Here is a 23199-nt window from a genome sequence, read left to right as displayed (position 1 = left end):
TTTTCATTTGAATGCTTATAAATCTAACTGAAAGAGTAGATCTGAAATGAAACAATAAGACATGCAACTGAAATGATAACAATAATTACAAATTGACAGCTTTGTATTCAATTGTGTGAGTTTGTGTTATTTATACCTTTTCAATTGCATTGCCCATGGCCTTATCTTGATCAGTGAAAATTGTCTTTGGCTCTTGTTGGCACATTGCTCTTTTGAATGTTTCTAGCAACCATTCAAAGCTTTCTTCTTTTTCATTGGTTATGAAAGCGCATGCAAACATTGTTGTTTTCCAATGACAGTTTATGCCAACAAATGGTGCACATATCAGTCCATACTTGTTTGTCCTATAAGTGGTGTCGAATATCATAACATCTCCATAGGCTCTAAAGTCCTCCAACATCATGGAATCTCACCAAAAGTAGCTGACAATGTTGTTATATTCGCCAAATTTCAGCATATAGAAGAATGCAGGATCATCATCCACTCTTTGCTGAAGTACGTCCAACACACTCTGCATATCCTTTCCTTCAACCAATCTTGTTCTGTACTGTGTGATATAGTTTAGATGGTCCCTTTTTGTGTGGCCCACTACTTCCTCTGATCCAGCCTCATGACACAAAAAGTTGTATGCATGCATTGGCTTTACGCCAGATTCAACCATTGTTTCTATTAGTTGGCCTTTTTGTTCAGTTATCCTCCTTTCTAATTTCAGGTGATGTAGTTCTTGTTGTATTACGAACTCATGGTTGTTGTCCAACTCATGAGCTACAACAAGAAAGTCTTGTCCAGGTTTTTCTTGCTTAAATCTGGCCATGGCTTTGCATGTTGTTCTTGTCTCATTGACCACCCTTTCCATTCTTTCCTTGGTTGGCTCCTCAACATTTGGTATCTGAACATGATCTTGTTGTGTGTCTTGTTCTTTTGGTTCTCTTATTTTGTTTGTTGATTTTGAGGCTCCTTCCTTTGAGCAAACCAAGTAGAATTCGTATATAGAATTATCAATTCTCCTCCTCCTTAGAGTTTGTTTCCTAATACAAATCCTAATGCTCTTGAATGAGCTTGATACAAGTTGTAACCATCTTTGAGATCTGTAACATGTCTCCCTATTAAACTGCTTCTGATATTCTCGTCATTGATGTACTTGAGATACTCATGTTCACCTGTTGAGTTCATTGACAAAAAATAAGCATACTAACTGAAAGAACAGACGCACTAACTGAAAACTAAACAAGTGTAGCTGAAAATAATAAGGTTCTAAAAATTATTAGTCTTATTGGAATAGAATGAAATGAAAGAATCATTATACTAAATGAAATAATATAAAGACCAACTGGAAAAATAAATAAGTCTACCTGAGAAAAGAAGTGACCTGAGTATGGTCCATTTGTCTAATTGTAAATTTTTAGAAAGTAAATGAAATAATATGAAGATGAACTGAAAAATCAATAAGTGTAACTGAAAATTATTAATCTGATTCGAATAGACATTTGTTAATGAAAATTTTAGATATACTAACTGAAACAATGTAAATCCTACCGGAAAATTATTCGTCTGATTGGAATAGAATGAAATGAAAGAATCATTATACTAAATGATACAATATGAAGACCAATTGAAAAATAAGTAAGTCTAACTGAAACAATGTAAATGCTAACTGAAAATTTTTAGTCTAATTGGAATAGAATGAAATGAAAGAATCATTATACTAAATGAAATAATACAAAGACCAACTGAAAAATAAATACGTCTACCTGAAACAATGTAAATGTTAACTGAAAATTTTTAGTCTAATTGGAATAGAATGAAATGAAAGAATCATTATACTAAATGAAATAATATGAAGACCAACTGAAAAATAAATAAGTCTAACTGGAACAATGTAAATGCTAACTGAAAATTTTTAGTCAAATTGGAATAGAATGAAATGAAAGAATCATTATACTAAATGAAATAATATGAAGACCAACTGAAAAATAAATAAGTCTAACTGAAACAATACAAATGCTAACTGAAATTTTTTAGTCTAATTGGAATAGAATGAAATGAAAGAATCATTATACTAAATGAAATAATATGAAGACCAACTGAAAAATAAATAAGTCTAACTGAAACAATGTAAATGCTAACTGAAAATTTTTAGTCTAATTGGAATAGAATGAAATGAAAGGATCATTATACTAAATGAAATAATATGAAGACCAACTGAAAAATAAATAAGTCTAACTGAAAAAAGAAGTGAGGTTAACTGGAAAAAGAAGTAACTGAGACAATGTAAATGCTAATATGAAGACCAACTGAAAAATAGACTTTTGTAAATGAAAATTTTAGACATAGTAACTGAGACAATGTAAATGCTAACTGAAAATGTGTAAATGCAATTGAAAATTATTTTGTTGCACCTGTTTCTTTGTCGTCTTTTCCAGCTGATTCTCCATGTAATTTCTTTCTTTTTTTTCCTGATCTGCTATCTGTATCAAACAGTTTTTAATATGAATTTATAAGTTGAGTTATCGTGTGAAACTTGTTAATTAATGTGAGATCTGTGTTACCTTTTTCTTTGGTTAGTTCATTTTTTAATGAACTTTCGATTTGGGAGTTCGAATATTCGGTTGACATTCTTGCTTTAACTAGATTGAGAAATGGAATGTCGAAATGAGATTTACTTGCAGGGAGAAAGCGGATAAGTACGATAATTTCCCGTTGAACAATGGCGGATGAAGCTGTTGTTTTTGTTTTTATTTTTATTTTTTTCGGTCGTTATAAATTTTGCTTTGCGCGCGTGGTTATAAATTCTATGTCGTCCGACGAGAATGTTGTGTCAGACGAGTCCGACACAATACGTTCTCTTTATCAAAAGTGTTAAAGTTCTTTACCTCAAACTTCTTTTTTCAGTTTTATACTTGTATGCCACCTTGTCAAGTGTATTGTATTTTTTTTTTTTGAAAAAAAATACAATTGCGGTTTGTGGTGCGATTTTGGTTTACAAAAATTAGAACCTAGCCCAAACTGCAAACTGCGGTTTGCTTGAAATCATAACCCGAACCGCAATTTTAAAACCGCAAACCAACTCAAACTACGAAAAAACGATTTGGGTTGCGGTTTGGTGCAGTCCAGACCGCACTCTGAACAGCCCTAATCATGAATAGGAGAAGGCAAGCGGTTGTTCAAGTAAAATTATCAACAAGAGAAGGCTAGTTACAGCAGGGACAGAGGTATGATGGACTTAGTGGGGTCAGTTGATCCCGCTTAAATTTGAAAATTTTGCATTTTTTTTCTTTATATAATTTGAGATTTATGTAAATTTTATGGTAAAATTGATTGTTTAATAAAATTAGTAATTTTATTTTGACCCAACTTAATACATAATTCTGGATCTGCCAGTGAGTTATAGTGTTCCAACAAATGATGGTTAGGTATTGATACCGATTAGTTTCTGAAAGAGATTAATTCCTTCATTAGAAAGAGATTACAACCTAAGAATATATGCTAATTACAAGGCTAGAAACTAGGAACTAATAATGCACATTTCCTAATTACATCATAATCAGAATCTTCTATATTTACATATATTCTAACACACCCCCCGCATTTGAAGCGGGAAGAGGATGAACATTGAGACTGTCCCTAAAATCTTCAAATAAAATCAAAGGAAGGCCCTTTGTAAAAATGTCTGCAATTTGATGACGGGAGGGAACATGTAGTACTCGAACTTCACCACGGGCAACCTTCTCACATACAATTAGTTCCTAGTTTCTAGCCTTGTAATTAGCATGTAATTAGCATATATTCTTAGGTTGTAATCTCTTTCTAATGAGGGAACTAATCTCTTTCATGGTATCAGATTTTTTGCTAGGGTTCTCTTCCTCCCCTTGCTTCCGCCTGCCCTAGCTCCACCCAGCCCACGCCTTTTCTTCCACCGGCCACCATGACCACCGTTTCTCCCCCTCGTCCACCACCTTCTTCTTCTCCTCTTTCATCTCTTTCTTCTTCAAATATCAAAAACAATGTTCCTATTATTCTAGACATGGAAAATGTTCAATATTCTACGTGGGCGGAATTGTTCAAAATCCATGCTAGATCAAGTCAAGTGATCAATCATATTATTCCTTCGTCCAAAGCCAAGGTTCCTACCACAGATGAAGAAAAGGAAGAATGGTCCACCATTGATGCTACGGTGTTAAAGTGGATCTGTGCCACCATTTCTGAGGATCTTCTTAACACTATCTTGGAACCCGATTCAACGGCTCAAGCGGCGTGGGAAATGCTACGGGATATTTTTCAAGATAATAAATCATCCCGTGCCATCACCCTTGAACAAGAATTCTCCAATACTATTATGGAGGATTTTCCTAGTGCATCTGCTTATTGTCAACGTTTAAAGATGTTGGCCGACCAACTTAAGAATGTTGGCGCTCCGGTTTCTAATAACCGACTTGTTTTACAAATGGTTGCGGGTCTTACCGATGCATACAATGGTTTGGGACGTTACTTCGCCAAAGTGACCCTCTTCCTCCTTTCTACCAAGCCCGATCAATGCTTGTTCTAGAAGAATCGGGTTTGGCAAAGAAAGCCGCAACCGGCTCTTCCTCCACCGCCATGATGGCTTCCGTCAATGACCACACCACCGCTTCTCCCACTCGTGCCCCTCATGGTGCTCAAAAGGTCCCCCACAATCAAAAGAAAAAAAAATCAAAATAAAAATACTCAAAAAGGGGGCGGCGGGAATGGTGGTGGCCGGCAGAACTCCGGTGACAGTGGCCAGAATTCCATCGGCGGCGATGGACGGGGCGGTAGCCAGCAGTGGACTGCCACGCCACAGCAGTGGGCTGCCGCGCAGCAATCCTGGGGTCTGCAGCATACATGGGCAGGGGGATGGCCTCCCTTCACTCCTTGGGCCTATCCTCCTTGCCCCTATCACACCTCTTCATGGGCTAGGCCCTAGTTTCAGTCACAGCAGCCTCCTCCAGGCATTCTTGGAGCTGGGCCACGTCCATAGGCCTTTGTGGCAGATGCACAGCAGGTTCCAACCGACATTGAAGCGGCCATGCACACCCTTGGGCTTAATCCACAGGATCCGAGTTGGTATATGGATACCGGGGCTACTTCTCACATGACTTCTTCCCAAGGTAATTTTAAGTCTTATTTTAATTCGAGCATTTTAAATGGTGTTGTAGTCGGAAATGGCCAAAGTATTCCAAGTTGTGATTTTGGTGATTCCTCATTGTTGTCCCCCTACCCTCCTTTAGCTCTCAAAAATGTCGTGCATGCACCCAAACTCATTAAAAACTTGATATCCGTTCGTAAATTCACCACTGATAATAATGTGTGTTGAGTTTGATCCTTTTGGGTTTTCTGTGAAGGATTTTCGGACGGGGAAACAACTCATGAGATGTGAGAGTCGGGGGTAACCTCTATCTAATCACCACCCACCATCATCAAGCCACTCCTCCTACTACATTTGCTGCTCTTGCACCATCCTTATGGCATGCTCGGTTAGGCCATCCGGGGTCTTTCATTTTGGCATCTCTTAAAAATAAGAATCTTATTCAATGTAATAAACTTGACTCTTTTGATATGTGTTACTCGTGTCCCCTTGGAGAACACGTGAAATTGCCATTTTCTAGTTCTACTTCTAGTACTTTGATGCCATTTGATATTATCCATTGTGATCTTTGGACATCTCCCGTTTTGAGCTCTATGGGCCATCGTTATTATCTTGTTCTGTTGGATGATTATACAAATTATTTGTGGACTTTTCCCATGTCTAAGAAATCCCAAGTTTACTCTATTTTTTAACAATTTAGAGCTTATATCCGCCCACAATTTGAACGGAAAATTAAAAATATACAATGTGATAATGGTCGGGAATTCGATAATGCACCTTTTTGGGATTTTTGTAAAACCAATGGCTTATCTTTTCGCCTCTCTTGTCCATATACATCATCTCAAAATGGTAAAGCTGCACGCAAGATCCGTACGATAAACAATGTGATTCGTACCCTTCTTCTTCATTCCTCTATCCCATCTACATTTTGGCATCATGCTCTCCAAATGGCCACATATCTCCTCTATATTCTTCCAAATAAGATGTATGCCTATCATTCGCCTCTCCAAATCCTTTACAATAAAGAGCCATCATACTCTCATATCCGTGTCTTTGGGTGTTTATGTTTCCCTCTCTATCCTTCTACTACAATTTATAAACTCCAAGCCCGTACCACACCTTGTGTGTTTCTTGGGATTCCCACCAAATCAACAGGGCTACAAGTGTTATGACCTCTCTTCCCGAAAAATCATTATTAGTAGACATGTCATATTTGATGAGAATAAGCTCCCTTTCCACCCGCGTCACCTGGCCCAGTCCTCCCCCCCCCCCCCCCCCCCGCTCTATCTGGCCCAGCTCACACACGCCTCTCCACAGGCCCCCTTTCCCCCTCTCCGGCCCACCCGAACTCCATAGATGCTCCCTCTCCCTCTTTAGCCCATCAGCCCTCCATAAATGATCACCCACCCTCTTCTACTTCCACTCTTGGTTCACGGCCCGTCACTAGGAGCCAACATGGAATTTTAAAACCCAAAAAGGTGTTCTCTCTTCTTACCCAAGTTGACCGTTCACCTATTCCTAAAAATCCCGTGTCTACCCTCCGTGACCGAAATTGGAAATTGGCTATGGATGACGAATTTAATGCCCTAATTAAAAATAAAACTTGGGAATTAGTGCCTCATCCTCCTAATGCTAATATTATTCGATCTATGTGGATATTTGCTCATAAAGAAAAATCTGATGGTTCTTTTGAGATGTATAAAGCTCGTCTTGTATGTGATGGAAAAACTCAACAGGTTGGCATTGATTGTGGAGAAACGTTTAGTCCGGTTGTGAAATCGAACACTATACGTACGGTGCTCGGTTTGGCAGTTTCTAAGGGGTGGCCCTTGCATCAATTGGATGTAAAGAATGCTTTCTTGCATGGGAAATTAAATGAAATTGTGTACATGCATCAGCCTATAGGGTACCGTGATTCTCGGTTTCCTGATCATCTGTGTCTTATGAAAAAATCTTTATATGGTCTCAAACAAGCTCCACGGGCTTGGTATCGCAGGTTTGCTGACTATGTGGAAAAGATTGGTTTTATTAATAGCAAATGTGATAATTCTCTGTTCATCTAGAAGAACGGTAATGATGTGGCTTATCTTCTTCTCTATGTAGATGATATTGTTCTCACTGCTTCATCTACTTCCCTTCGGAAGTCTATTATTACTCTTATTTGCTCTTATACCATAAAAGAGATTAATTCCCTCATTAGAAAGAGATTACAACCTAAAAATATATGCTAATTACATGCTAATTACAAGGTTAGAAACTAGGAACTAATTATGCACATTTCCTAATTACATCATAATCAGAATCTTCTATATTTACATATATTCTAACAGTTTCTCTAATAATCAAATTGATGCAGTAAATGTGAATTCTCTCTTTGTTGCTTTAAGAGAAAGTATGGGTGCATATCCGGTATGCGTTCATACCGGGGTATGTAAGTAATTTGACAGAAAAAAGACAAAAAGAGTAAAGTAAGACAAAAAGAGTAAAGTGGACCAAATGTTAAATTTGACTTAATGGCAATTTAGACAACTCCGATCATGTAGGAGAGAACTCAAATCACTGATTATATGAATGTTGTTAGTTTTGAATATAACCAGATCAACTATAATGTGAATCAGATCATGCATGTATATATATATATATGTGTATATATATATATATATAATATATATATAATATATATATATATATATATATATATATATATAATATATATATATATATATATATATATATGTAAACTTGTATGTAATTCAATTATAATTAGGCTTCTGTTTCACATCATATGTCATACAATCCATATCACCTATAATATGAATCACATCGGTTACAATATAAATCATATCTCGTACAGTATGATAATCAGAATAGATGAACTTTGATTATGCAGTATATGCATCAGATCTTATATGTTATGAATCAAATTTAGTTCTATATGTTCCAGATCTTGTTGTATATGAATTGGATCTTAATAATGGTCACTTTTTGGTCATATATCAAAAACCAAAAAAAAAAAGGAAGCATTTATTTGCAGTTTTGTCCCGGTATGGACAACTACCTCCGATACCGGGTATGCGTATATCAACGCTCGTTGCTTTAATGCTTTATGTAAGTTCGGTAAAACAAGTAGCAGTCCGCAGCCCATATTTGTGTCTTCTTTGATGTTTCCCTGTACTAACTACTAATAAGTGATCACTTGTAACTTGTAACTTGTAACTAAAAGGGGAGTTAACTTCAATTAAGTTCATTCTTTGCTCGGCACATGATCATGGTGGGTGGTGTTCCAAATGTGAAGGGGGACTGGGAAGGTTTGCGTACTGTGAGACTAGTGGTCAGCAAGGAAATGAGGTTGGTTATATATCGCCCCAAAATTATTTAAAATCGCCCCAAGTCCATTTTTATAAACGTTACCCTTTCCTTTTTCCACACCACCCACCATCCCCACCACCACCTGCCACCCCCGGCCATCACCTACCTCCCCAATAACCACCACCTTCGGATCACCCCCACCACCAGTTAAGGGCCAGTCGAAATTTTTTTTACCATGGGAGAACGTCCGGCCAGGACGTTCTACCCACGGCGCGAACGTCCTGGCCGGACATTCGCCCATGGTAAAAAAAAAAAATCAAATGGTGGGGGGTGACGCAAAGGTGGTGGTGGTTTGGGAGGTTGAGTATGCAGTTGTGTGCGAATAAGGAAGTGGAGGTGAGGGTGGAGTGAGGTGGGTGAGTGGTGGTGGTATGCATATAGTGTTGAAGAAGGAGAGAGAGGGGTAATTTCAATGGAGGTGAGGGTGGTGGAGTGAGGTGGGTGGGTGGCAGGATGTGAATGGTGGTGGTGGTTTAGGAAAAAGGAAAGAAAAGATTAGGTATGTAATTTCAATTTTTTGGGACGATTTTAAGTAGTTTTTAGGACGATAAATAGAAGTTCAACAAGGAACTGTGTGATGGCTGACAAAAGAGGAGACTGAAGATGAGAGAAAAAATACAATTGTAAATCTGTTACAGTACATACTATATACTGAACCGACTTTAGATTACTTTAGATCATTTTGGGAATACACCAAACAGTATATTGAAATAACCCATGGAAGGAATTGCTAAAAAAAGAACGCCTATAGTTAGATTATAGTTATCCAGTTACAAATTTAACATTACTAGTAATATACTTTAAAGTTCATCACACCGCCTGTTTATGAAAATCTTAAAACTGACACAGTTGTTCACAATTCTCATTTTACTAGTTGCATTGCCACAAGAAGAATCCCTCCCTACTACCATTACAATGGTCACAAATAGTGTCCATTTAGGATCCTCTCGTCCGTATTTTATATTAGCAATCAAGATTACACGAAGGGGAAAATAGCCAGATATTTGGATCAACATTCTCTACTCCAGGGTGATTGGAGAGCCCTCAAACTCAAAGTTTGAGCAACATCACAACATGTGCATGTTTGGATCCTCTGTTGTACGCAGCACCATGGTACGCACAACTTTGCTAGACGATTGAGTCCACTCGTATGCATTCACAACAAACAGGGGATATGAGGTCCTTAAGGTTTGAAAGACAACTGACAAGGGAGAACAGAGTAGGTTCCTAGAGTCCAGTCCCATGGCAGGAACTTTTGTTTCTCAAGACACAATTAAGAAATCACACTATCATTGCCACAAGGCTGTGAAAACTATGGGTTCATATTTTTCCACTTCCAATGCAAAAGCAAAGTTCTGAGCTTTGCTTTTGGTAGAAAAGTCCTATAACTTCAAACAGGAAACTGGTTTTAAAATTTACTGGAGAAAAAAAAAAATATTGATCTGAAAACATTATTTTTTGGTGCAAAGATCAGAAAACATTACGTTGATGAGCAATCTAACAGAAGTTTAATAACATGATAAAGGCTACAAAAGTTGAATCGTAGAGGATGTGAAGATTTAAAAAACTACAGTTTTTGTATGCCAATTTGCTGTAGGCAATCCCAGAGAGAAAATTGATATCAAAACATTGGGAAAAAAGAGAGAATGAGTGAATCTAGCCAGCAAGATGAAGAGGTCATTCAACACCCAGAAAAAGGCCCTAACAACGGACGTTGAATAGAAAATTAAGCCATGGGAGAACAGATGTAACGGAACAAAAGTTTGAGCAGAAAACCTAAACCACAAGAGACAAGATAACGATTTTATGGCAATATTATCTAAGAGAGGGATAATATTCCCCTCAAAAAGAGAGGGTTCACATAGGTAATGACCAAAATTCATCTTCCATAAAATGGATAATCCATAACTGTTGCGATATAAATCCCACCGCAATGACTTATAAACAAAAGAAAGTGGTGGGATGTTATCTCAGACGAGTGGAGCATTTGATTATCGAATGCAACCCAGTCTGAACTCTGAAATGGCCACACAAGAGACAAGAAATCAACCATAATTCTATGCACATCAGTGCAAAAAGGTAGGCTAGGCAATAAGATCAGTAACCATAATACTAAAGTATATGAGTACAGATTTAGCTAGGCTCTTCATTGACTTCATATAACTAGCCAGACCAACTGCTGTTCCAACTCCTATTCATTACAGGACCTGATGCTTTCGAGCAAATTTGAACACTAACTAGTCTTCAGTTTGAACACTATAAACCGAAACTTGGACATTGAACGAAACAAACTATAGCAGCACCAGGAAAGTTTAATCAAGTAAGATGAAACAGAGAACAGCAAAGCAAAAACTAAGTCATCAGCCCACCAACATATTATTAGAAGACACAAAACAGTTATGCTAATACAGCTTGCCACACGGAGCATAAATTGAATATAGCATTGGCCTGTTAAGTATATAGTAATAATGTATCAACATCACAAGGCAACATAAAATTGTGTTCCAGAAAAATTACAAGCACTAATCATATTTTTAAAATCTGAAAGTAAAAGAAAGGAGCCAGCATAGAATGTAGAAGCAACTGCAGACCTGTTTTAACGAGTTTTGAGCACAAAACATCAGAGCAGTTAGCATATTAGCAAATTCTCAAGTGTCAAAAACGGCATCCAAATGACGAACATTCACGAAATCTCTAAAGCTCAAACTCTTCATCCCGAAGAGCCATCTCAGCAGCTTCTTCTTCATCATCATCAAGTGCAAAATACTCATTCCTCTCAACAGGCCTAAACATATAAAACATGATTGCATAGAACACAAGACTAGCAATTTCCTCAGCTGCATTGCTGACCCACTGATACTTATACGCAGAGATAGTCTTGAGCGCAAACACCACAATCCTAGTGAAATACAAATACCCAATAACAACAATATAAAACTGCCTAAACAGGGTCAATTTAGCTAAATTCCTAGCAGCTTTCCCATCCGTCTTGGACGTCTCCCTCAACGATCGAATCGACCACACAATGGGGAAAATAATAGCACAACAACAGATAATATCAACCAACAAAAACACCTGATTCCAAGTGACCCAATCCTTAATAAACGGGCCAGTCTCCCCAATCACAATGGAAGCTATATTAGCCAAAACCTGAAGTGGGATAACAATCATAAGCACCTTCTTCTCTTTCTCCTGCAAAAAAGGCTTCAAAAAAGACCAACCAGTCCCTACCAACACAATGACAGTAAACAAAAGCACAACCCTTAGAAACTGAAACAAATAAAACAACACATCCCAACCATGGGGAGATCCAGTAACCTTAACATAGTGCTTATCTTCCGCAGCACAAATCAGGTTAACAGCCTTGATAACAAGAAGACCAACCATGAGTAAATGAATTCGATGGACAGATTTCTTATTGCGCACACACGCAGCGATCCAGTAAGCGAGAAAGACACAATACAAAACAGAGAAGAAGAAATACAATGTAGGGAGTTGTGTTTGACCAGCAGGGAGATAATCTTTGACGCCATTAAACTCGAGATTGTACATAAGAGTAGTGACGGTCATAGAAACGGAGCTTTGAGGGTTGCAATTAGCGAAGAAGAGGCTGTATTCGTTGGGAATAGTGATGGGGTAAGATTGATTGAAGGAGGAAACAGGAGGAGGAGAGAGATCACGGAAAGTGAAGAGATGGGTGGTGTATTGAGAATCAAGGACGCAGAAAGAAGGGTTTTGTTGGATCTCAAGGAGGACTTGAAGGAGAGATTCTTCAGAGAGGAGGAAGAAGCCTAGACGAGATGGGTCGGGAGGAGAGAGATTGGAGGTGGAAGTTACGGAGACGGAGGAGACAGCGACGGAGACATGCCCGGTGTGGGTGAATCCGAATTTTTCAAAGAGGATCATGGGACGGGAGTCGGAGGTGATTTTTAGGGTTTTGATCTCCGCGAGGGAGAGAGGGAGGAGGAGGAGGAAGAGGAAGAGGAAGAAGAGGAGAGAGAGAGTCGGTGGTGACATTTTTGAATCTTGAAAATGGTAATGGTGGTGGTGGTGGGGTGGAGGAAGAGCAGATCAGTGTGTATTTGTATGTGTTTCTCTCTCCTGCTGAGAAAGGAAACAAATGAAATGCAGCGTCGGTTTGTGTTCACAATGAGGGGGGTCGCGGTCGAGGAAGAGTTGGATCTAAGTAAAGGGAAACAAGTTGTTGGTCAAACATCATTTTTATTTGAAAATTTGTCAATAATTATTATAATTAAGGCATTCTTTTGAAATATATATTTAAGTTGTATAAAATTTTATATAAATATAGAGGTTGAGTAATTTTTTTGGGATCATTAGTATTTATCAAAATTTGGCCAAAAAGTTAAGTTAGTTTTGTTCCATTAGTAGCACATGAAATTACGATTTTACCCGTCCTCCACCACCACCGCCTCTACCACATGCAACAACCATGTTTGTCTCTGTTGCTGCCGCCTAGGCCTGGCAAAAGCTGACCCAACCCGACCCGAACTCGACCTGAAATTAGCGGGTTTGGGTTGAGGTTTTCAACCCGATTAGTTAAATGGGTCGACCTGAAAGTTAAGTGGGTCAGGTTCAGGTCTAATTTTCTGACCTGAAAATGACTCGCCTGACCTGATTTGTAAATGGGTCAAAATTAGGTCGGGTCAACCCGTATTACCTGACCCGAATAGTTGAATTAAGAAAAAAAATATTGGTTTTGATGTTTCCCCAGCCCAAAAGATAACTTCCCCAGCCGAAAAACAAAATCATAAACTCCTAACCCTAGAATTCCTAACGCCTCACGCTCACCACTCTCTCTCTCTCACAGTCTTTCACTTTGTCTCTCACAGTCTTCTTCTTCGCTGGCTCGCTGCTCTTCGTCTCGCAATTTCGTTGCTCTTCATCAACAATTCAACACATCAACATCAGGCCGTATTTTTTTTCGTATTTTCACTTGTAAAGTTCAATTTTTCGTTGCTCTTTATTTCTTCAATTAGTATTTTTCTTTGCTCGAATTTTTTTCTTATTTTCTTCATTCTCGTTCAGAAATCAGAATATATCCTGCCTTCAACATCAGTTATTCTTCTTTTGTCCATTTTCTTTTTTTTTCCTTTATTTTCTTATTTTCTCATTTATTTTCTTTCGACTTTTCTGCTATTTTCTGTTATTTATGTGATTTTAGTATTTGATTTTTTTTTTTTGTCATTTATTTTCTTTGCTCTTTTTTCGTTCTTTTCTACTAATTTTCTGTTTTTTTCTATTTTTCTATGTTATTTTCATATTTTGACATTTATTTTCTTATTTTGTCATTTATTTTCTTTGCTCTTTTCATTTTTTTCCCTTTTTTTCTGTTTTCCTTATGTGTTTAATATTGTGTTTTTTTCTATGTATTTATGTGTTTTCCTATGTGTTCAATGTTTTTTTTTTCTGTTTTCCTATCTTCTCTTGCTCTTTATTCATTTGTTTAATTTGGTTTCTAGTTTAATATGGTTGATGACGATTTCAAGGAGCAAATTGAGCTCTCAACAGAGGCAGAGGAGGAGTTTGACTCCACTCCTACAAATGTTGTGAAGCCAAAAAAGGAGAAATTTGATACTAATTAGTCTTTGCTGATTTGATTTGTAATATTGCCAAGTATGAACATGGTTAGCTAATATTGCCAAGTATGAACTTGGTTAGCTAGAAATCGGTAGTTGGCACTATGTATGTGATATTGCCAAGTATGAACTTGGTTAGCTAGAACTTTGTTAAAATTTCAAGGCCCTGCCAAGTGCCAATTATTAACTATACGTACTGTTTTGAAGAAGAAATCAGGTTATATGGGTCGGGTCAACCTGAAAAACTGGGTTAAATAGGTTTAGGTTGACCCATTTACAACCCGTATAAAAAAAAATCAGGTCAAATTGACCCGATAATTTTCAGGTTAGGGTTGATGATATTGACCCGAAAATTAAAACTAATCAGGTTCAGGTTAGGGGTTCTTAACCCGATTTTACTTGACCCAAACACGAACCCGACCTGATTGATAGGCCTACCGCCACCACCCCCACCTACCTAAAGATCGACTGACCTCAACCACAATCAAGTACAAAACCACCACCACCTCCAATGGATCATAAATCATCCCACCCTAACTAACTACGAAACCATCATCACCACCTCCACCCACCAAAAAATTAATCCACCCCACAATACTAACCAACTGCGAAAACCACCACCACTACGTAATTCTGGTTAGGAGAGAGAAGGAGATCGCAAGGATAGTGGATTTTGTGGGGTTCTGGTGGTGATGGTGGTTGGAGGAGATTAATGGAAGGTAAGAAGGTAATTTAACATGCCACCAACGGAGCAAAAGTAACGGTTTTACGAAAATCTATTAAGTGGCAGTGATTCCAAAAGAAAAGGCAGAGAGTTGGTATTTATATATAATTTTAGATAACCTAGCTATTTATTTCAAAAAAAGTGCCCAAATTATGGTATTTATAAATAAAATTTCCTTTTTATTGATCTTTAAAGAGTTCAAGGGTCGATGCTCTTCTAATCCGTCGGTAAAGACGCAGATTCTTGTTGTGGGGGCTGGTGGTGAATGAGGGAGTAGGAAATGAATATGATACAAGTTTGTGAATAATAAAATAAAAGTAAGTAATAATAATGTTATTTTTCTTATGAAAGATATTAATTTATTTAACATTGATGACATTGATAAGGTTTACAAAGTGTTGACAAATGATTATGAAATAGGGGAAATGATACATATAAGTTTGTTGGAAAATGACATGAAAGTGAGTAATAATGCTATGAATTAATTTTTATTATAAATTAAATGATGTCAGTTTATGTAATAATGAAATCAATTAATTTTAATTATAAATATAATGATCTTATTTTGTGTAATAATGATAAGGTATATAAAGAGTTGACAAATGATAATCTAATAGGGGAAAATAATATCATGTCTCTTATAAATGATATTTGTGTAATAACGATAAGGTATATTAAAAGTTGAAATAAGGGAAATGATACAAGTTTGCTGAAAGATGACATATAAGTCAATAGTAGTGATATGAAACCTACCAGAAATGACATGTAAGAGTTTTATAAATGACATAAAATAGATATAAAAATGACATGAAACAATTTTAAGATAATATAAAACATGCCAATAATGACATGAAACACTTATATAGTTCGCAGATTTGAGATTTTGTTACACAATACTTTCCTTCATCTCTCTTAACTTGCTTAGCCACTTATTTGTAGCTTGTTTGATCCGAATCTCCTCAAATATATATGGTCCAATAGTAAGGGCATTCAATTGAGCTTGTACATAGCCATGCTCAACTACTTCCAAACTCAATTTCTTGATCTCCTCACACAATTCATCGGCTAGGATCAACACATTCAGTGAAAGAACACTCTTTCTGCTCAAGGCATCTTCTACCTTATTCACTTTTCCTTCTTGATACAATATCTTTAAGCTGTAATTATTTATGAGCTTAAGCCAACGTCTCTATCTCATATTCTACTCCTTTTGTGTATACAGATGCTTCAAACTCTTGTAATCTGTATAGACCTTACATTGCACTCCATACAAATAATGTCTCAAGATCTTGAGCGTAAACATGATCGCTCCTAATTCCAATTCATGAGTAGGGTGATTTTGCTCATGCGATTTGAGTTCTCTCAAAACCTTTATTTGAGGCATCACTGTAGACTTCAAATCCTTTTACTCCAGAGGACAACATTAATACTGGGGCCGTTGTAAGTCTCTTTTTCAGCTCTTGAAATGCTTCCTCGCGATTATCATCCCAATGAAACTTTTTTTATGAATGTCAACTAAGTATCGTAAGTAAATTGCTCCCGGTTGTTCAATCATTTGATAACCAGAGTCATTCTTTGATAAATGATCACTATGAGTCAGACTCAATAGAATGTTATTTACTTCATCAGGTTAGTAACAGGTTGGGCCGTTCTCAAAAATCCTTCACAAATCTCATATAATACGTAGCTAAACCCAAGAAACTTCATATGATGTTCTTAGGTTAGGCCACTCAATCACTGCTTGAATCTTCGATGGATCTATGAAATCGCTTTTCTTAAATATCAAATGTCTCATAAATGAGACCTTTTCCAACCAAAATTCATACTTTGAGAACTTAAAGTACAATTGCTTTTCTCGAAGAATCTCCAGAACTTTCCTCAACTGCTCCTCATGCTCTTCTCTACCCTTCGAGTACACCAATAGTCAATGAACACAATCACGAACTTGTCCAGGTACGAATGAAAAGTCTTGTTCATGAGATCCATGAAAGCTGGTGGCGCATTAGTGAGTCCAAAAGGCATAACTGTGAACTCATAATGGCCATATCTCGTACGAAAGGTTGTCTTAGGGATGTCTTCTTCAGCGATTCGTAGTTGACGATAACCTGATCATAAATCGATCCCGGAAAACACTGTTGCACCCTGAAGCTGGTCGAACAAATCCTCGATCCTCGGGAGCGGATACTTATTCTTCACTGTGGCATTATTCAACTCCCTGTAATCTATACACAACCTCAAAGATCCATTTTTTCTTCTTGACTAACAACACGGGGGCTCCCCAAGGTAGTGAATGTACCCTTTATCCAACAACTCTTCTATTCGCCCCTTTAGCTTTTGTATTTCAGCAGGTGTCATTCGATACGGAGCCTTAGAGACAACTCCGGTTGCAGGGACTAAATCGATCTTAAAGCTGACTTCTGCACTTCTCTCTCTGGTGGCATTCTTGGAAGCTCTTCGGGAAATACATCTAGAAACTCCGTTACTACAGGAATTTGAGTCAACTCTTCGTTCTCCATACTTACGTCCCTTACTAGGCACAAGTAGACTATGTTTGAAGGTTCAGGGGTGAGATTATTTTGACATTGGGTTTAAAAAATTATACCCTTATAAGATATCTTATTCCCTTTCGATCCTCTAAGAGATATTTTCTGGTTATGACTCGATTTTGGCTTTGTAATTAGCCAACCAATCCATTCCTAAGATAACGTCAAAGTCTTTTAGGTAAAAAAGGATAAGGTTGGCTGGTTACTCAGTACTAGCTACACTCACGGAGACATCCTGAAAAAGAGATCTACAAGAGATGATTTCTCTAGTAGGTAAGGTTATATTGGTTTGGCAAGATTGGGTAGATTTTAGAGGATGCTTACTAACAAAATTGCTAGAAATAAAAGAATGAGACACTCCAGAGTCAAAGAGTACATAAGCAGGGTTTGAGTTTACGAGAAAAGTACTCGCCACGACGTTGGCATCGGTTTCGGCTTCAGTTTGGCTCATGATATTGGTCCTTCCATGGTTGGAGTAGCTTCCATTTTCGTTCTTGCCATGGTTTCTATTTCCACCACTATAAGAGCAATTGTTGTTCTGGTTTTCATTCGGTGCAGCATTTCCTCCTGGATTGTAACTTCCTTGACCATTGGGGCGGTTGTTGTTGAAGTTATGAATTTGCTTCCCACCTCCATTGTTACCATTATTCCCTTTTGGTCTGTTTGAGTTGCCTTCTTCGGGCAATTGTATGATTTATAACCTACTTCGCCACGCTCAAAACATTTGATTCTTTTAGTGATAAGTGAATCCTGGATGACTCTTTGCATAACTCTTGCACACATAGTTCCTTTGGTTCCCGTCTCCTTTATGGGTACGATTGTTGAAGTTCCCTCCATTGTTGATGCTCCCACCATTGAATGTTTTTCTAGTTGATGGATTAAAGCATAATTTGTTGAGCATTTTTCAGTTCTATGATAAGGAAAATTATGTGAAATTTAATAGTGATAAATGTTTGATTATCAAAAAAAGCATAAAGGATGTTGGTTTGGAAGGAACAAGGAAAGGGAACACATATGTTGTGGATCTTAACTTTGTTCCTAAAAATAATTTGACATGCCTAAGTATTATTAATTATATGATCCTCTCTTGTGGCATATGCGTCTTGGACATATAGTTTTTATTTACTTGACAAACTTCGATCAAAAGACCTAGTCTTGGGTCTACCTACAATTAAGTTTCAAATGGATCGTGATTGTGATGCTTGTGCTAAAGGGAAGCATGTTAGATCCTCTTTTAAATCAAAGAATGTTGTAAGTACCATAAGACCGTTAGAATTGATTCATATGGACTTATGTGGACCAATGAGGATTCAAAGTAGATATGGTAAGAAGTATGTGTTAGTCATTGTTGATGATTACTCTAGATTTACTTAGGTTATTTTTTTTCTAGCAAGGACGAGACTTATGATGAGTTCCTTGTCTTTGTAAAGAGAGTTCAAAATTTGAGTGGTCAAAAACTTTTGCACCTTAGATCCGATTATGTCAAGGAATTTGAAAACTATAAGTTTAATGACTTAAGTAGGGAACATGGTTTGGACCATAATTTTTCCGCGCCTAAAACACCTCAACGAAATGGGGTTGTTGAAAGGGAAAATTGAACATTAAAAGAAATGGCTAGAACAATGTTGATATATAGTGGTCTTCCTATGAACTTTTGGGCCGAAGCCGTGAACACTGCTTGTTATATTATAAATCGTGCCATGTTGAGACCTTTGTTAAATAAAACTCCTTATGAGCTATATTTTGGTAAAAAAAATCCAATATTACATATTTTAGAACATTTGGATGTAAATGTTTGTTCATAATAATGGGAAACAAAATCTTGAAAAATTTGATGCTAGGAGTGATGAAGCTGTTTTTCTAGGATACTCTTCAAGTAGCAAAGCTTATAGAGTTTATAATAAAAGGACTATGTGTGTAGAAGAAAGTGTGCATATTATTTTTGATGAAACAGAGAAACTCAATACAAGCACACAGGTTGATGATAACTTCGAGATAGGTTTGGTAAAAGACCAAATTCTTACTGATGAGACTTTGGAAGAAGAAGAAGTCATGGGAACAAAGCCTAAGGAACAACATCATGTTCATATTCACAACGAAGAAGAAGAACTAGGTGAGGATACACAAGTGAATGATTCCACTATTGTTGAACCTGGTTCCCAAGGATAAGGAAGTGAATATAATCAAAGAAATCAAGTTCCCATCCATGGATTCCAACCAAAGCCTTGGAAACATCATCGTTCCCATCCTATGGAACTAATCATCATTAATATTAACCAGGAAACTCAAATAAGATCTCAAATTAAAAACTTTTGTGCTTTTCATGCTTTTCTTTCTATGTTAGAACCCCAGGAACCATGAAGAAGTTCTCGCTGATGCTGGTTGGATTGTGGCTATGCAAGATGAACTTCATCAATCTGAAAGGAACAAGGTTTGGCATCTTGATCCTAAACCTAAACACAATAAGGATTTCGCTAATCTCATGAGTGAAGATATCAAAATGAGTATGATGGGTGGGCTCAATTTCTTCTTGGGGCTACAAATCAAATAAACAGAAGAAGAAATCTACATCCATCAATAAAAGTATATTAAGAAACTACTGAAAAAGTATGGTTTGGAGGCTTCTAAAGTAAACCATACACCTATGGGAATTTCAACAAGATTGGATGAAGATGCTATGGAAACAAGTGTGGATCAAACCAAGTATCAAGGTATGATTGGCTCTTTGTTATATCTAACTGCAAGTTGTCGAGATATTGCTTTTAGTGTAGGTTTATGTGCAAGGTTTCAAGCCATCCGAAGGAATCTCATCTTACAGCAGTGAAGAGAATCCTAAGATACCTCAAAGGAATAGATGATTTGAGCTTGTTCAACTCAAGAAGTGATACCTTCGAACTAAAAGGCTATGTAGATGCTGACTATGTTGGAGATTTGGTCAATAGAAAGAGTACATCAAGTATGGTTCAATTCCTTAGTCATATTTTGGTTTATTGGAGTATCAAGAAGCAAAACACAGTTGCTTTATCTAAAGCTTAGGCTGAATATGTTGCAGCAGCAACATGTTGTTCCCAAATCTTTGGATAAAACAACAACTTCGTGACTATGGAATTTATTTTGATTGTGTTCCTATCTATTGTGATAATACTAGTGCAATTAGTATTTCATTCTAAAGATCATGTGCATCATTCTAGAGTTAAACATATTCATATTAGGCATCGCTTTTCAAGGATAACGTTAAGAAGGGTCTTATTAAAACGGAATTATGTGAAACTGAAAGTCAGATTGCTGATATTTTAACTAAGCCCTTTTGTAGAGATGGATTTGAGAATCTGAGACTGGAACTTGGCTTGATTAAATTAAAATAGCTGCTATAATCTTTTCTCTGTTGGTTTGACTCTTTGGCATTAATTCTTTGTGAATATAACTTGAGTGATTTCACTTATTTAAATTCATCACAATTCTTATATCTTTCTTACATATGTATGAGTGAAAATGTCTGAAAACTACTCACTAATGTCCAATAATATTCCCCTTATTGTTCATTAGCTAATTCTATGCCATTAAAATAGTTAAAAGGTTAAAAGATTAATTGCGTTCCTAAGTAGCACCACTTGTTGTTCCCAAGTATTGTTCCCAATCATTGTTCGTAGCGTATAGATCTAGGATTTATTTTCTAACTTTATTCGAAAGTCAAAAAAAAAAATCCAAATTTTTTTTTCAGATTTTTACTAAAAATCTGATATATTTCCATTCATCTCTCCTAATAACTTTCAAATTAGTTAGGGAGTTATTATCTTTTTTTCCCTCGCCTTTTACAACCGTGTACAATTAGGGCTGGCAAACAGATCAGGTCAGGTGGGGTTCGTGTTCGGGTCAGTTCAGGTTCAGGTCAAAAACCTCCAACCTGAACCTGACCCATTTAACTTTTCAAGTCAAATTGCTCAACCCTAACCTGATGTTTTCGTGTTCGGGTCAACCAGAATGTAACATGATTTAACCCGAGTTTTTGATAATATTTTTTATATATTAAAACAAATTTTTACCAAATAAAAATCATAATTAAAAATCAATACAAGTAGCATTTCAATTAAAAAAACAGATGCAAAATAGACATTTACAGCAAAAAAAATCTATCAAAAGGATTCAAAAACAGAGCACCTTAAAAATAGAACATTAGAACCTGATCTGTTTCACTAAATCAAGAACCACAAAGTTAACCAAGTTCAAAGTTCATACTTCAAAGTATTTTAGAGATAGAAGTAGTTTACTGTATAAATATGTTACATTTAGCTACAAAAATAAAATTCTTTTTACAAGCAATTGTTCTCTTATATGTAGAGTCGATCTCCTCTTCTACCTCTGAAGAAAGCACAATTAGCTCCTTCAAGTCTTCATCAACCATACTAACTGCAAGAGAATGGTAGAAGAAGATCAGAAATATAGAAGGCATAAACTATAAAATACAGAATATAAAGTCATAACGAAAAAATACAAAAATTAAATTAAAAAATGAAGACATAAAAAAAACTATAAAATACATAATATAAAGTCATAACGAAAAAATACAAAAAAATAAATTAAAAAATGAAGACATAACAAAAAAAACACAGATCTAAACAAGGCACAGAAAAAGTATTAGAAAAAAAGCACAAAATAAAGCACAACTTGAAAAAAATACATAAAATAAATAGAAGCATGCATAAAAATCAAAAATAAAAATGATAGAAAAAATTACAAAATATTGAAGAAATAGGTAAGAAAAATAGACATTATAGAAAACAAAATAAGAAATATCAAATACAGAAACAAAGAAATGAAGATGGGAAGAAATACCTAAATTACTTCTTGAAAGTTGAAACACAGAAATGGAGATTAGAAGAGCAGCAACTAGCAAGTCTTTGTTGAAAAGCAGTAAGAGCAGAGACACTGCGTCACTGAGAGTGAGATGAGAAGAAACCAAGAGGAGAGAGATTGAGAGAGTAGATAAAGTAGGAAATTGTTGTGACTGCGTGAGAAGAAATGAAAACTAAGGGTTAGGTTAGGTTAGTTTATGTGTGGGAAAGAGAAACTGAGAAGGATTTGGGCCGGTTAGATAAGCCCATATATGATTTGCGTGATTTCTGGGCTTCTAGCATCTTCTATTGCAAAACAAAAAAAAATCAGTATAGTTCCCTTTTTCTATAATCAGGTTAGGTGGGTCGTTTTCAGGTTGGAATTTTCAACCTTAACCTAACCCATTTATCTTTCAGGTCGACCCATTTAATTAATCGGGTTGAAAATCTCAACCCAAACCCGTTCTTTTCAGGTTGGGTTCGGGTCAGGTTGTCAGGTTGGGTCAACTTTTGCCAGGCCTATGTACAATACACGTTTACTATTTTTTTTCTATCTCTTCAACTTTATTGTTCCTCTTCAATCAAACTCCAAATCACCACTTTTCCAAAACACACCCTTTCATTCATTCCCCTTAAAAACTGCCCATCTTACCAAAATGGTAAAAACAAAAAATCTTCACATCCACATCCAACAAAAATCTGAAGAACGCTCTCCTTCCTCAAACCTCCATAGAATCTCTAACTCCTCCCAAAAGAATCTTAAGAAATCGAAACCAAACTGAGGAATTGTCTGAGATGGAGATCAAAGATGAACATGCATCAATTGAGGGGGGGGGGGGAATCTGCTATTCTCGCGAGAGGAACAACCAACAAAACGAAAGTTTCTTCAAGCTCCTCGAAGAAATACGATAAAGACCGGTATGTTGTTGGTTTATGCATTGATTTTAGTTGGTGTAGGCGTGTTAATTTCAAACAATTGCTTGATATTATAAAATTTCAAGGTTGGGCAAATCTTTTTGACAATTACTAT

The 23199-nt window shown here is 36.6% G+C and overlaps 2 protein-coding genes across 2 annotated transcripts; one reads left to right on the top strand and one right to left on the bottom strand.

Moving 5' to 3' along the window:
• The first annotated feature begins 3925 nt into the window (after window positions 1-3925).
• Window positions 3926-4546, top strand: LOC104898798 (uncharacterized). Its single transcript, XM_010685908.1, has one exon. It carries the CDS (start codon window positions 3926-3928, stop codon window positions 4544-4546), a length of 621 nt encoding a protein of 206 aa, XP_010684210.1.
• A 6354-nt stretch (window positions 4547-10900) lies between these two features.
• LOC104898770 (protein CANDIDATE G-PROTEIN COUPLED RECEPTOR 7) lies at window positions 10901-12644 on the bottom strand. Its single transcript, XM_010685872.4, has one exon. It carries the CDS (start codon window positions 12488-12490, stop codon window positions 11168-11170), a length of 1323 nt encoding a protein of 440 aa, XP_010684174.1. The 5' UTR covers window positions 12491-12644; the 3' UTR covers window positions 10901-11167.
• Window positions 12645-23199: the final 10555 nt, after the last annotated feature.

This window comes from Beta vulgaris, chromosome 7 (genome assembly GCF_026745355.1).
Source record: "Beta vulgaris subsp. vulgaris cultivar EL10 chromosome 7, EL10.2, whole genome shotgun sequence".
In the NCBI taxonomy this organism is placed as follows: domain Eukaryota; kingdom Viridiplantae; phylum Streptophyta; class Magnoliopsida; order Caryophyllales; family Amaranthaceae; genus Beta; species Beta vulgaris.
This window is presented reverse-complemented; position numbering and strand designations above follow the sequence as displayed.

Coding starts and splice junctions, on each gene's coding strand:
- LOC104898770 (XM_010685872.4), bottom strand. CDS start 12,490: ATGTCACCACCGACTCTCTCTCTCCTCTTCTTCCTCTTCCTCTTCCTC.
- LOC104898798 (XM_010685908.1), top strand. CDS start 3,926: ATGACCACCGTTTCTCCCCCTCGTCCACCACCTTCTTCTTCTCCTCTT.